Source organism: Chiroxiphia lanceolata, chromosome 13 (genome assembly GCF_009829145.1).
Source record: "Chiroxiphia lanceolata isolate bChiLan1 chromosome 13, bChiLan1.pri, whole genome shotgun sequence".
Lineage (NCBI taxonomy): Eukaryota > Metazoa > Chordata > Aves > Passeriformes > Pipridae > Chiroxiphia > Chiroxiphia lanceolata.
The window spans coordinates 10,898,202-10,912,196 of NC_045649.1; the positions used below are offsets into that span (position 1 = coordinate 10,898,202).

The window sequence follows — 13,995 nt, forward strand, 5'->3', positions numbered from 1 at the left end:
GAAATAAGATTTCTAAAACATGTGCTTGATAGGACTTATTCTTGAAGTACCAGGCATTAAGTAAAGGGGGATTGGATTTAATGTCTTCTTATCTTCCCCCTTGTTTCATAAATAGTATGGAGGCTTTGCTTTCATAAAGGGCATTTTTTACATTGACATTCGTACTGTAATATCACCCTGCAGTGCATTGCTCCAGGTATTGATGTCTATCTCTTGGCCATGTGCTGAGATTTATTTCCAAAGTGAGATTACCAGTGGGTCTGATTGCTTTGGGAAGAGTTGAGTAAACAGAAATTCAGACAGAAGCAGTGGTTTTGACCTTTGGCAACAGACACAAGTGATGTTGTTCTTACATTATGGTTTGCTCTTGCATTTTGGTTATCGTGTTTGGCAAAATTGTTTAAAAAAAATGTTTAGTTCTGTAAAAATAGAGACTGGAACAAAACAGTCAAAGAAACCCAAGTTGTTGTTGATGCCAATGCATTGGTTGAATTTTGGTGTCCTGTGCATTTCTATTCACTTCAGTAGCATGGAAGTATTGTAGGTAAGAGAGAGAGGAGCCTCTTTCTCTGCTGTACTGTTTTAGCTGGACTCAACCAAAATAGTAAATGATTTCTTATCTCATGGGTTTTATCTTCTTCCCTCCCATGGCGTGGCCCTTGTCCCTGCACCTGTTCTGTGCAAATATACTATTTACCCTAGAGGTGGGAAAGACTCATTTCTGTGTTGAACTGTAACAACCCCCTTAAATAACTATGTGAGACAGCAAAAATGAGAGTAATGTCTGATGTCCCTTACACTTCTGTGTAAGTGTTCACAGTGATTTATTTTAATTTTTATTTTTTATTTTTTTGCACATTTGTTGGTGTTTCTAGTTATAGTTAGAAGAGTCCAGTTACATCTTAGTACTTTCTCTGTCACATGGTCAGTCTGTACTTCTTGACTGCTTTACTGAAATAAAATATCTGAGGCATATTCAAAGTATTGCAGTACAAATGAGAGAGATTTCATTGTAGATGTAATTAATGATATTGAGATTAGAAAATTTATCATCCAGAGCACTTTTGTTTGCTATATGCTCTAATTCTGTAACCTAAATGAGATCATGCCTGAAAAGAACCAGCTTGACAGTTCAAACATACCTTTCTTGACTTTTTTTTCCTTATTGCTAATTTCAATAAAGGCTGAGTATTACCTACTGCAATACATTTTTTCCCTTAAAAAATAGATCTTCTGAAAATATCAGGAATTTAAATTTTGGGAAAAATCAGTGATATTCTAGTAGTAATTATTGAGGTTTACACACACAGAGACTCTCTCCCTGTTCCTACCTTAGCTGAAAACTCTGTTTTTCCCCATAGTGCTCAAATTTAATGTTCTGTGTTTCAAGTTTTTTTTTCTGCAGCTTATATAGCTTAATATTGTGGAGTTTATTACTTTAAATAACTGCACAAGCACTCTGCTTTTGGTATAATTAAACTGAAATTACACAACGAAAAGGTATCCTGGCTTCTGAGGACACTGTGTTCAAAGACAAGAATTTTAAGTAGGTCACTGAAAACTGAGAGTGGAATATTGACTTTTGAGTAGTAAGTTCAATTTTAAACCAGCTAAAGTCAGGAAATCTATCTGTAGGATGTGACGGGGGGACAGGGAGTCAAGAAATAATCACACACCTTGGATTTTGAAAGATGCAAAGAACAGCTCAGTTCCCTTCAGGTGTGATGTATCTCTTTACACCCTGGAGTTTGCTGCTTATGAAAACCAGGATTATGAAAGGACTGCTTCCTCCTCTGCCCCACTGAGCCAGACCCAGCAGTTAATTACAAGGCTTAATAGATTCGTTGGTTAAACCACCATGTGTTTTCATAATAAAAACTACCTTAGAACAGTAGTAAACCCTCCCATGTAATTCAGTTGCATCAATCTCATTACATGGATTCTTCTTTCTTTTTTTTACTAAGTTTGTGAGCTGGTCTTAAATTACCAGTCAGTTTTCTGAGCCATCTTCTGTCACCATCTCTCTGCCCTACCTGGATCAGTAACACAGAGATTTCTTTCTGTGACTGCAATCTCTTTCCTCAAAGCACATCCTGTAATAATAGTAGTACTTCAAAATGAGCAACAAACACCCCACCTTCCCACCCCCAACTTTAGAAATCGTGTTCTTGATATTCTTTTTCTCACCTGTGAGAGGTGATGAGTCAGTTTAACAGCTCGATGCTGCCATTGCTTTCCTACTTGTGGTTTGCTTTTCCTCTCCAAACCCTGGGCCAGCTCCAGAGCTCATTGATAGCTCTGCTGTTGCACTCCCCCACTCTGACAGAGGTGTATTGTAGAACAAACAATTTAGAGAAGAAGTAATCTACTGAATTAGAATGTGAATAAAAAAAGTTCAGTTTCAATGCTTTCTTTGCACTATATTTAGCACTGTCATTGCCAAGGCTCTTAATGTTCAAGGGTAAAGCTCAGGTGATATAGTGTTGCTGATTGCTCAGACGTGGTGGGATTTCTCCCACTTTTGGTTTTGTTGTTTTATTTTGTTTGTTTGTCTTGGTTTTTTTTGGTTGGTTTTTTTTTTTTTCAAATGACAGATTACTTTTTGTATTGATTTGGTTTTTTTATGTAAATATAGTTCTGAGTGATGATGTCTTGAAGGGGACATGCTCACTTTTCGTAAGAAAGTAGAAGGTAAATGTAAGGAAGATTTTTCTGTATTGCAGGAGGAGCTCTTCAGAAATTAAATGCAACTAAGGAAAGTGAAATTTCACACAAAAGCCTTCAAAATATAAGAAAAGGTTCACCTTTGTAAAGAAACTTGCCACTGCTAGCAGATAGATCACTAAAAACACACCTGTTCTCCATTTAGTATTTTTGTCTGAGTTGAAAAAGCTAAGGTGACTGCAGGTTAACATCTGAAAGCAAAGTTTAAAAGGAAGAAGTGTTGTCTTTAACATGAATGGTATTTCCTGTGGTGTACACTGGGATTGCTGAAGTTCATTTCCTAGACTGAATTAGTTGTGGAGTCCACTAGACTGAAGATTATTTTTGCCTGAAATCCGTATTTAATCTACTGATCTCCTTCAATTATTCTACTGGATGTTTATAGATTCCTGATTCCCTTTAAATATCTGCTAATGGATAATTACAGTCAGCAATCATTCTTGTCAGGGAAATTGCTAAAGTAATTTCAGAAACACTGTTGTTATTTGTGTGAAACAAAAGATAGAATGAAAATCTGTCTGTGCTGTAGTAGTTAAAGATGGAAAAACTGCTTCTGCTTGCTTTTGTGAGCAGTTATTGAGAGGAATAAGGCAATTTATATCAATTCCTTTGGTTCTTGCTGTTAGGGTTTGTTTTACTATTTTGGGATGTGACTGCTCTTTGGTAACCGGACAGCTCCAGGGGATCAAGGCTTGAGTTCTTGGTAGATAAACAACTAAGTGATAAAATGCTTTCAAAATTATCCAGGTGGTTACTGTGGATGTGTTCATTTGTAAATACATCAGTAAAGTTCAAAACAGATCTGCAATATTCTGGGATTCTGTTTGGAAAGGCATTAACTTGGTCAGTAGCTGCTATGAATAATTATCCTAAGAGGGGGGAAGAAGGATGGGATCACTGGCTGTCTGCACATCCTGACGTGGGCTGGAGGGTGAGGGTTTGCCAGATCCACTCCCCAGCCTGTGACAGATACAGCACCTGGAAACTGTTCCTACTCTACAAATACAGAGAATAAAGGAGGGCCATCCCAGAGCTGTTTCATAGTTATCAGTCTGACTTTTGGATCGAGTCTTTCTGTTGCTCCACCTTGCACTGCCCGGGTGGGGGGGGGGAGATTGCTTTGTGCCAGAGCTCCAGAGAGAAGTCCCTGGGATGAGCAGCTCTACTCTGCTCCCTCGATGCCTTCAGTGTTCTCCCTTTCTCCCTCCTCCATCTGCCCTTGGTTGCTCCGTGCAGATTCTTGCTGGGGAGGAGGGTGCTGAAATTACCACGTGCATCAACACCCTCGGGCTGATGTGTGACCTGCAGTGCTTTAAAAAAAGAAAACTTAAAAAAAAAAAAAAAAAAGGCCCAGTGCAGTGTACCTTCATGTTGGGGGGGAAACTGATGGGTCTCTGCTACTTACTTGAGCACTAGAAAAACTGAGAGATCAAGAGCTAATTGGGATGGATGTGCCTAGGAGAGCAGCTCCTAGCTTTGGCTCCAAGCAGGCAAATGTCACTTTTGTCTCCTGAGCTCTGCACAGGCTCCGGCAGAGACAGCAGCAGAAGGTCTCCCGGGGTGTTCCGCAGGGGGTAGATGCAACACTGGGCACCCCAGGACACAGAATCTTTTTCTCTCTCTCTCCTGTCTGTGTTCTACATTTTCAAACAGTTCCTGGAAAATATTCAAAGGGAGAAGGGCACAAAAAGTAGGGACTTTTTAAAAGGGGGGTGGTGGTGGCAGTGGGACATGGAATGCAAATTGAAACTAGATCAGAGTTGAATTATTAATCTCAAAGTAGCATTTATGCAGTGTATTATATTCTTGATAAATCAATAAAGTACTGCTGGGGAGTTTCTTTATCTAGTAAAGTTTTGAGAAGAAAATGCTATGACCCAGGGGTCATTCATGACTGCTTTTAATGCATATATATGAAATCAGTGCAGAAAAAACCAAATCAATAAGAAAGCAATCTCTTTTTTATTAAAATGGATTAAACCATTGAAAAGATATTTCTCTTCAATTTGATGTCCTGTAAAGCTCTTCAATAACATTCATAGATAGTTCCAAGCTGACACAGGACACATTTTTCATCCTTTAAGCATCAGATGATGCTCAGGTAATAGTGAACCACAGTCCCACAGTATAATTCTGTAGAATAGACATTGTCCTTGATATTGTTTTTTAATTGACATGGTCAGAAGAATAAATTACAGAAAGCAAGCTGTGAAGTAATTTTTCTTGGATTTCAGTATTAAGTAACCCAAGACAGGTTGTCTTGCATAATTATGAATGTATTGCTGCATAACAATTGTTTTTTTGAAAATGGATTCTGCTAATTGGAAAAATAAAGCTTCCTCTCAAAAAACCTCTATATCATAAAAATTACCCTCAAAATCGTATTTCTGCAAGTATATTAAGAACATTTTCATTGTTTTTTATTCTGAAATAAACTTTTGGACAGAACAGGGACAGCAAGCCTGTCATCTCTTTTACATAATGGTTCACATCAGGCTGTGTGTTCCTGCACCTCCACTCCCATGGTAAAGGAATTCTTCAGGCTGTTCAGTGAGCTGTCTGTCTCTCTGGTGCATCACATCCCTACTGTTTGTAGCATGTTTTTTTTTTTAATTAAAATACAAATTCAGATTAAAATGCTTGCTCCTGTACACACCTTCTGGCAGTTCTATCTTCAGAGAAAAGCCTGGCTTATACTCGAGTGAAGTAGTTCACAATTAACTTGGACTTGGAAAATGCATTAAAAAATATGCAGATGTTTCAATTTCTTCTTCATATCTCCTTTAAGTGGCAGTGATTTCTAAGTTTACACTTCTTTGCAAGAGCATTATTATTCACATGCAGATAGTATAAGTACCAGAATGATTATTTCAAGTGAGAAATGGGAGGTCCTTAATTATGAAGAAAAGCTCAGTAATAACCAGTCCAGTACTGGTGAGATATTAGGTGTACCATTAACTATACAGGGGAAAGATGTATTAAGAGGTGTCTTCAATTTATTTCTGTTTTTAATACATATGTCAGTTTATTCGGTAAAAGTGATGCAATACAGTCTCTTTTGTTTTTGTCATAAATCAAAGTCTGTGATATAGTCTGGGCAAGAAGCTGTAGTTACTCATTTTGTAAAAGTTCACTTTTTTTTGTCCAGTCTCACTATTGATATGTCTAGTTTTGCTTGCTTGGTCATTAATAATTGGGTAGTATGGTAATGTTTGGTTCTATTTACAGAGGTGAAATCACTCAGTATGGTTTCTGAAACTTTTTTCTGGTTGTAGTGTGAATGCAGTAGAAACGTGTGTGCGAAGTTAAACATTTTGCCTTTTGAAAGTAGCTGGCTAAGATTTGCCTTTTCTAAAAAAAAAAAAAAAAAAAAAAGTGGGTTTATTGGGTTCTTTCTCCCTGGAGCACTGGCATTGGGCACCATGGTGATGGCAGTAGCAAGCAAAGAAGTTGTGGTCCAGTTATCAAGTTTTAATAAGACTTCTGAAATCCTGTTTTTCATGCTTCCCTCCATCTTATCCCTCTGCCTTTTTTTTATGGCTCTTGGCACTGGGTGAACTATATTCATGAATCTATTTGAAGAACATTGATCATTAGTAATTAACAATACAGTTCACTCCTTAATGTTCATTGTTAACAGAACACATGTGTTGCCTTGGAAACATGATCCCTTTTAGTGGAATGAAATACATGGAACTAGATGTTAAGTATCCTTTAAAAAAAAAGTTTAATGAATTTTGGCTTGGACAACTGTATTCTTTTCTCATTTTCTATGCCTTAATTGAAGTGTGAAAGGAATAAAAAAAGGATTTCTTAATTTTTAAGATGCATGTTTTGGAAAAGAACACAAAGTGTATCATGATAATATGTATATATATATATACACACACACAGGTGCACACAACTTCAAAAGAGGTGTGAGCATTCAGTTACACAACATGCTCATGGAAACTGCTGTTTGCTCAAAGGGAAAAAAACCCCCCACCATGTAGTATGAAAATGTACATATGAAAATGTTTGAGTTGCCAGAGAAAGGAGGGGTTGGGGCGGGCAGAGCAGCTGCTGGTGAGTGCTGTGGGTGCTGGGCACCACTGCCCACACACGGGGCTCCTGGGCTGCCCCTCACCGGGGCAAACAGCTTTTACTCACTGGTTAGAGCACGCAGGTAGAAAATTTAAGGCATGAACTATTTTTATACCCCTCCCCCTCGACCCCCCGCCTTGGGGAACATTGTATACGCTTAACCGAACACATTAATGTACTGTCTCTCTGCAGTGTTCATCCCAGGAAGTGAGATTCAACCTTCTTGGAAAGGAGTTGGAGACTTGCAAAATAATAATTAAAAAACCCTCATGCCAAAAATTCCTATCTGCACAAATACAAGCTGATCTGGAGATTCATGCGTAGAGCTGATGATGAATTGCCTGTGGTTTTGGGGAGGCTAATTCTGGCTTTTGATTGCGTTGGAAAGCTGAACTTGATGCTCATGAGAAGCAAAACCAGAGAACGTGGGTTACTCAGTGTGCCTGAAGATCACAGGGGCAGCAGTGAGAAGACAAAACTTCTGTTTGAAGCTGTAGCTTCAGCTGTGTCTTATTGTGTGCACTGGGAACTGAGAGAAATAGCAACCAACCCAGGAGAAAATGCCAGCTAAAGGTAAATACTTCTTCAATGAAAATGATGACTGCAGGATATCAGACCCGCTCTATGAGAAGTACCGCTACACAAGCCAGCAGCATCCCCTCCTGCTACTGCTGCTCTTCATTGCAATCATCTTCTGGACTACTCTAATTATCATCTTCTTTGTCACTGATGTGAGTATATTTTTTTTTCTGTGTTCAGTGTTTTCAAACATGATGAGGAGTCTCTATCAGACATTTTTGGCTAAATAATGCTCAATGCCCCATGGTATCACAGTTGTAGTGCTAAAAGAAATCAAGTAATGGTGAATGTAATACTCTATATGTTTTTGGAGGGATGGGAAGAAAGGAGACAGTGCTGTCAGGCACACTCACAGTTACTATAAGGGCTGTTTGTTTTCTTTCTACATGTTTTGAACAAATAATAAACTATGTTAAATGCTAGTTATGATAATAAGTAAGTAGTAAAAGAGCCAAGGAAGGAACAAGAGCATGAGATAAAATGTCCTACATTTCTCGTATTTTTTTTTAGAGTCATATAAGGCATGTAAAATATCACAGTGATTTGTTGTTACGAATTCCTGAGGTGATATGGTTTTTTAAAGATTTGTAGATACACAGTAAGAATCTCCCACTACAGTGTCTGATCTGTTGAATCAATAGGCAGTTAGCAAAGAGCAGGGTCACTATAGGCATGAGAGATGAGGCTCAAAGAATTTTTTGTTATGTAGTGTTATATGATTTTCTGAAAAGAAATTCAGTGTTCTTCAAGCCAGCCCAGTTGACAGCTGGTAAAAAAGGAAGTTTAAATAAAGATAATGTTGCAAAAAGGTAGTAAGGTAGCTTTTATAACCTTTCATTGCCTTCTAACACTGCTTTCCAAACACTGTGCTTCATGATAAAGTGTGTTTAAGTCTCTCTTTAGCAACAAATCTGATCTTACCATTTGCACTTGTAACCCTTTTAGCTTTTATTTCTTAGGAAAGGAAAGAATAGCAACACTATTTGTAACAAGTCATCTCCTGTAAATCCTGGAAAGTTTTTTAGCTAAAGCATTTTTTGAGCAAGCTTTTTAACAAAGCTTGAACTCCTTAAATACATTTCTTTGGGCACATCTGCATTATGGATATAGTGTAGTTATAACTTGGCTTAAAAGACAAACCCCAATCCACTAATTTGAAAAGTAATAATGGTGGAACTGAGGTAGAATAAGTATCTAGAATAGAATTATTATATCATCTCTATGTGAGTGAATATCAGAAAGCGTTAATGCTGCCACAGCTGGTCTGCTTAGGAACTCAATTCAGCATGTTAAAGGTATCCAAGCTGTTTCCAGGACAGTCTAGATGCATCCTTCATTTTTCCACAGGGGACATTTGGATGACTGTAACACTCTGTTTTGCTTTTGCAGGTGGCAGGTTCCCATCCTGCCTTCATCATCACCGTGTGTGCTGCCCTGGGCATATTTGCAGTCACCTACCTGCTGTTGTGCATCGAGTCCCTGTTCCGAAGGTGGCTCACGTTCTTTGGAGTGATGATTTGGATGTGCTTCTTGACTGTAGGATATGTATCTCTTTTTGAAAAAGAAAATGATTACCAGCTGTGGGAACAGGTATGTGTGTCCTGTTCATTCAGGTGCTCACACGGAACGGTGGTATCTAGGAATGTGTTTGTGCGTTTTTTTCAGATGTTATAACATTATAGCAATTTTTTTGTGTGTATGAAATTTGGGTTCACTTTTCTAAATTGGTTTTACTGATCTATTACAGTAAATCTTAGTTTGTGTTCCTTGTTACAGTGACAATATAGTTCAGCTGAGAAAATTAGATAACTGCATAAATCTATGTGGGATTTCCGTCTCTAAGTTGCAAATTAGTTGTATTATTACTTGGTATTTTTACTAAATCTGAATTACTATGAATTAATCTCCAAGAGAATTTTTCATAATAATACTTGCTTTGTGAATGTATATGGGTCAAAGAGGTGTTCAAGAAATGTATAAAGGACTCCAGAGCTGGGTGTGCCCTAGGGAGCACGTTTTTAAGTCAGTGGGAGAGGTGAAGTGAACAATAAGAATTAATGACACACTGGCATAGCTGGGTGTGGCTAAAGTTCATTGCTTGCTATCTCTGATCAGAAGATGGGCGATTTCATGATGCCAAAAATATCATAATCTGTAGGAAACTCCTCCTAAGCTCTCATAATGCAAGCAGAAGAGTTTTTAATTAAATAAAAATGGCTTTTTATCTTGTTTTACTGACTCTTTCCCTTCCCCTCTTTATTTCAATAAAGAAAGATATAAATTATCAGTTAAACAACCAAATCTGATTTGCATTGTGGCCTGGATCCAGCATTGTGCATTTAGAGTTGCTGTTCAGTATTTTTTAACTTGAGGAAGTAGCTATTACCTTAGGAAAAACCCCAAATTTGCTGTTTTAAATAGATGTACAAATATGTAATGAAGTAAGATTTGGTTTTGCTGCTTTCGTGCTGCAAGTCAACATGGTGTTGTCATGTGGTAATAATTCACTCATATTTTAAGTCTAAAATATAAGGACACTCTATTCTGGAATGTAGAAGTGAATAGACTCATTTCAGACTTTCACCTCGTTATGAATTTATCACTAATTAAAGCTACTGCTTAAATGCAGATTTGGCCTTTGCTTCTGTATGCTTTAAAACTGTAACAAGCATTCAGAATATTGTGTGATGGGGTTGTAAATAGGCAGAAAATGTTTTTAATCCAACTAAAATAATAAAGATGAACATGGGACGATTACTTTTGCTGAATGAAAAGTTTTATTTTCCTGTTTGTTTGTTTGTTTCTTTATTGTTGTCCCAACCAAACTATCTATTCTGGCAAAACACTGAAGTGCAGAAGGGGCCTTGAGACTTCCTTGAAGGAAGCTCCTGTCTGGAATGGCACAAGTAGAGTTGCTGTGATGAGATGGAGTTGAGCCAGGAATGCTGCACTATTTTCCTCTCATTGGAGTTGTTTCCACATATATAGCTAACATTTTAACAAATCTATAAATGTGGATTTAAGTATTATAGGCCTTGCTACTGACCCTTGAAGTTCAGTGGCCTGTTGTGCATTTTGTAAAATCCATGCAGCTAAGCATGTAGTCAGTGGCAATAAAGGTTATTCTTTTTTGTCAGCACCAGGAAGTATTGATTGGACTTTTGGGTTTTATCAAGCACAGGGTAAACATACACATGTGATTGGGTGATGTTAAAATTAGAATAATAACTTGGAGAAGGTGAGAAATCTGATTCCATTCAGTATTGCTACCCTTGCAACACACTGTTCCTGACATGTGAGTACAAAGTGCATCCAAAGTGCATCTGTGCTGTAATGGATAAATTCAGGATAAAGGGCAAGGACACCTGAAAAATTATAGGTGATATGTCGTTAAACAATCTTGTCTGTGAATCTGTAGTTGCAATTCCCCAAAACTCTTAGAACTACCACAGTCCTTATGGTTTTAACTGCTTTGAAACGTGAATATTTAATTGTTCAGCCTGAAATCCTCCAGCTTTGCTCCTTTTTCTGTAGTGATTTTTGGGAGACACCTAATAATGTGATTTTTTTTTTTTTTTCTTTTTCCAAAGGTGCCATTCTTTCTGTTCATAATCTTCACAGTTTATACCATGCTACCCTTTGGGATGCGAGGTGCTGTCATAATTAGTGTTCTTTCTGCTCTCTCCCATATTATTGTTCTAAGCACTGTGGTAAGCATGACTTCTCAGGAAAAGAAGGAATCCTTTCTATTTCAGGTAAGGAAATACCACCTGGTTAAGTAATTAAATACCACAGTCATATTGCTATTGGCATAACTATTCTGTTTAGAAAAGTTCCAGACTTCCACATGGATTTTTCAAGTTCATGGATTTAGAGCTTGGCCCCAAAAAACTTGGCTTTTCGTAAAATTGTGAATTTTTAAATCTATAACATTTTGTTTTTCTGACCTAAGTGGAAAAGACAGGATTGTTCTATTAATTTTTAAACAAAGTTATTAAAAATATGATTAACTTTGTCACAATCGTTCTTCCCAATCTGTGCTGTTTCAGGTGGGTCTATCTAACTTTATCAGGCACTGCCCACAGGGTGGATCAAAAGGGCCATTGCTGCCCTGGGGTGTCAGCAGGGCCTGGGAGTGCTGCTGAGTGTTTTTAGGGTTCCCAACACTTATTAATAGGGTGTGTTCAAAGGAGCACCCCAGCTCATTTGGTGCAGGTGTGTGCCAGACTCCACACAGTGCTGATGCATGAGTTTGTAGACGGTTTCTCCATAAATCAAACACCGGTGCCTGGAAACAAACGTTAAAGGATAGCAGAATTTTCTGTTTCGTTATTCTACTGTGTATTTGTACAGGAATGCTGGTGACTCTGAAAGTTAGCTTATGTTTTCCAGCTACATCCTGGCTAATTGCAGCACTGTGATTTGTTATGTGGCAGGGTAGGAGGAAATGGAAGGCGGTCGGGATTAATTGTTTTTATGGGACTAGTATGTGTCTTAGTGAATATCAATGACCGCTATGCAGTAGGTAAATATTTTTCTTCTTGTGCAGCTTCTTGCCAATGCTGTCATTTTCCTCTGTGGTAACTTGATGGGTGCATTTCACAAACGCCAAATGCAGGTTGCTTCGTGGGATTTGTACAGATACACATTAAAGTGCATTCAGGTCCGAATGAAACTGAAGATTGAAAAGAGGCAACAAGTGAGTGAGCTAATTCGTGTTGTGAATTGCTGGTTTTCATTTCCAAAGTCGGTGTAAATTTCATGAGGTTGGTGACTAATGCATGTTGAAAGGCTTGGTCCAGTCTTTGTGATACCCACCTAGTGTCAAAAATAAGAGTTGTGCCATTTGTAACAAAAGAAGGAAGTTAAAGGGAGGAAGTTGATCTCTGGGGCTTGTCTATATGAAAATCACAGTATTTTCTAACAGGAATATAATTGCCAGTCATTTTAGTTACTTTTTTCCTGTATAAAGTGTTCCTGGGACTGGCTTAAGGTAACTTAGAAGAACATGTCCTTAATGCCCTGAAATTACATGTAAGGTGATTTCACCAGTTGGTTTTATGCTTCCCTTGGTCTGAATTCTGAAGTATTAGTTGTTCTTATATTTTCTTGTCTCACAAATTATTTTTCTTTTGCTAGAAGGAGAAAATCGGACCCAAAGGGAGAAAACAATCATGTAATAGATTACAGTAGTTGAGTATAAATAATTTATTTCCATAAACTCCACTGGTATTTAAGGAATAAGGAAGGAACACTAATTTCTTACTGAGGAAGGATCGTAGAGAGGTATCAAAGCTGAAACTAGGGCACCTTTCCTCTTTTATCCTGGTATAAGTAGGGTTAAGAACAGCAGTCTAGAAGGCTGATGTGTGCTGTGTTCTCTGCCCACCAGTTATTAGATAAAAGGAAGGGGCTGTAAAGTGACTGACCCGATCAAACTGAAAAGAAGAAAATGCCACACTGCTAGTGCAATCTGTTCCTGATGCTAATCTTGTGAGATGAGACGACAAATTTGCATGAAACTCCTGGCAGAGTTTCCCCACACAGCCACCAGGGAACCATCTGATCACCTTACACAGGCAGTGTGCTCTCTTTTCTTGGGCAGTGGTGACTTCCAGGGGGTTTAGGGCTTTGGTTTTGAGTTTTTATTTCTTTTTTAATGTCTCCCTGTTTGAAGTGTAAATGTGCTTAAGTTTATGGAGAGCTTTCTTTTCATCTGTGTGGCAATTTGTCACGCAATTTTGAGTATCCTTTTTGCCAGAAACTCTTTCTCTGGGAAGAAGATGTGAAAACTGCAGTTCAGGGTTCTTCATCACTTTCTTGAAAACTGTGTAATGTGTCAGCCTCCAGTGGTCCTATTATATCCACTGGGAATCTGCTGTCAGTTTAAATTGTTCCCCAAGGTTCATTCTTCTGGTACTAAAATAGTAGATGAGGGGAAGGACGTGTTTCAGTTTCTGGGGCAGTCTCAAACCAAACTGCTGTCTATACCTTGTGTAGGCCACTACTTGATGCTCGAGAACTACTTCTTCCCACTTCTTCCCAAGCTATTTTTTTTGGTGGCAGGCACTTTTGGTGGTTGAGTAACCCAGGCAGTTTACTGCCATCTGCACACTGCTGCATAAGGTATTGAAAAAAGTGAGACAAAGATTTGGTCCAAAGGGGCAGCATTTTAGTTACACAATGCACTGACCTTGCTGTTGATGTCATCTGAAAGAGTTCCTGCTCGTAGCTGCTCCACACATTTCCTCTGCTGTGGTGTCTCTGTCTCTGGGGTGGGAGAGCCCTTCCTGGGTTAAAGTATTCTCTTTTTGTCTTCCTCTTCTGCCCAGCAACTTACCAGGGTCTTCTTTGAAGAATAGGCTTTGAGTCAAAGCCAGTGTAAAACAGTGCCTGGAATAGCCACACAATGGAAGTGTTTTTTGAGGAGTCTGTGTTCTGGCTCAGTTCAAAGGACTTCATTTCAGTGGCATTGCTTCCTGGCTCAGTTAAGCTGTAGCAGCACATTGTCGACACTTTTGTATCTGTCGCTGCTTTTGCAGCATTTGAGAATTTATTAGGGTTTTTAATACTGGATAGATTGTTAGTTACGGAATATAAACTTTTACA

The 13,995-nt window shown here is 38.4% G+C and overlaps 1 protein-coding gene across 1 annotated transcript in view; it reads left to right on the plus strand.

Moving 5' to 3' along the window:
• ADCY7 (adenylate cyclase 7) overlaps positions 1 to 13,995 on the plus strand; it is a 60,311-nt gene that overhangs the window by 20,537 nt on the left and 25,779 nt on the right. The window contains 4 exon segments of the mRNA XM_032701373.1: positions 7,000 to 7,538; positions 8,776 to 8,976; positions 10,977 to 11,141; positions 11,936 to 12,085. Coding sequence (XP_032557264.1) covers positions 7,368 to 7,538; positions 8,776 to 8,976; positions 10,977 to 11,141; positions 11,936 to 12,085 — 687 coding nt within the window. The 5' untranslated portion in view covers positions 7,000 to 7,367.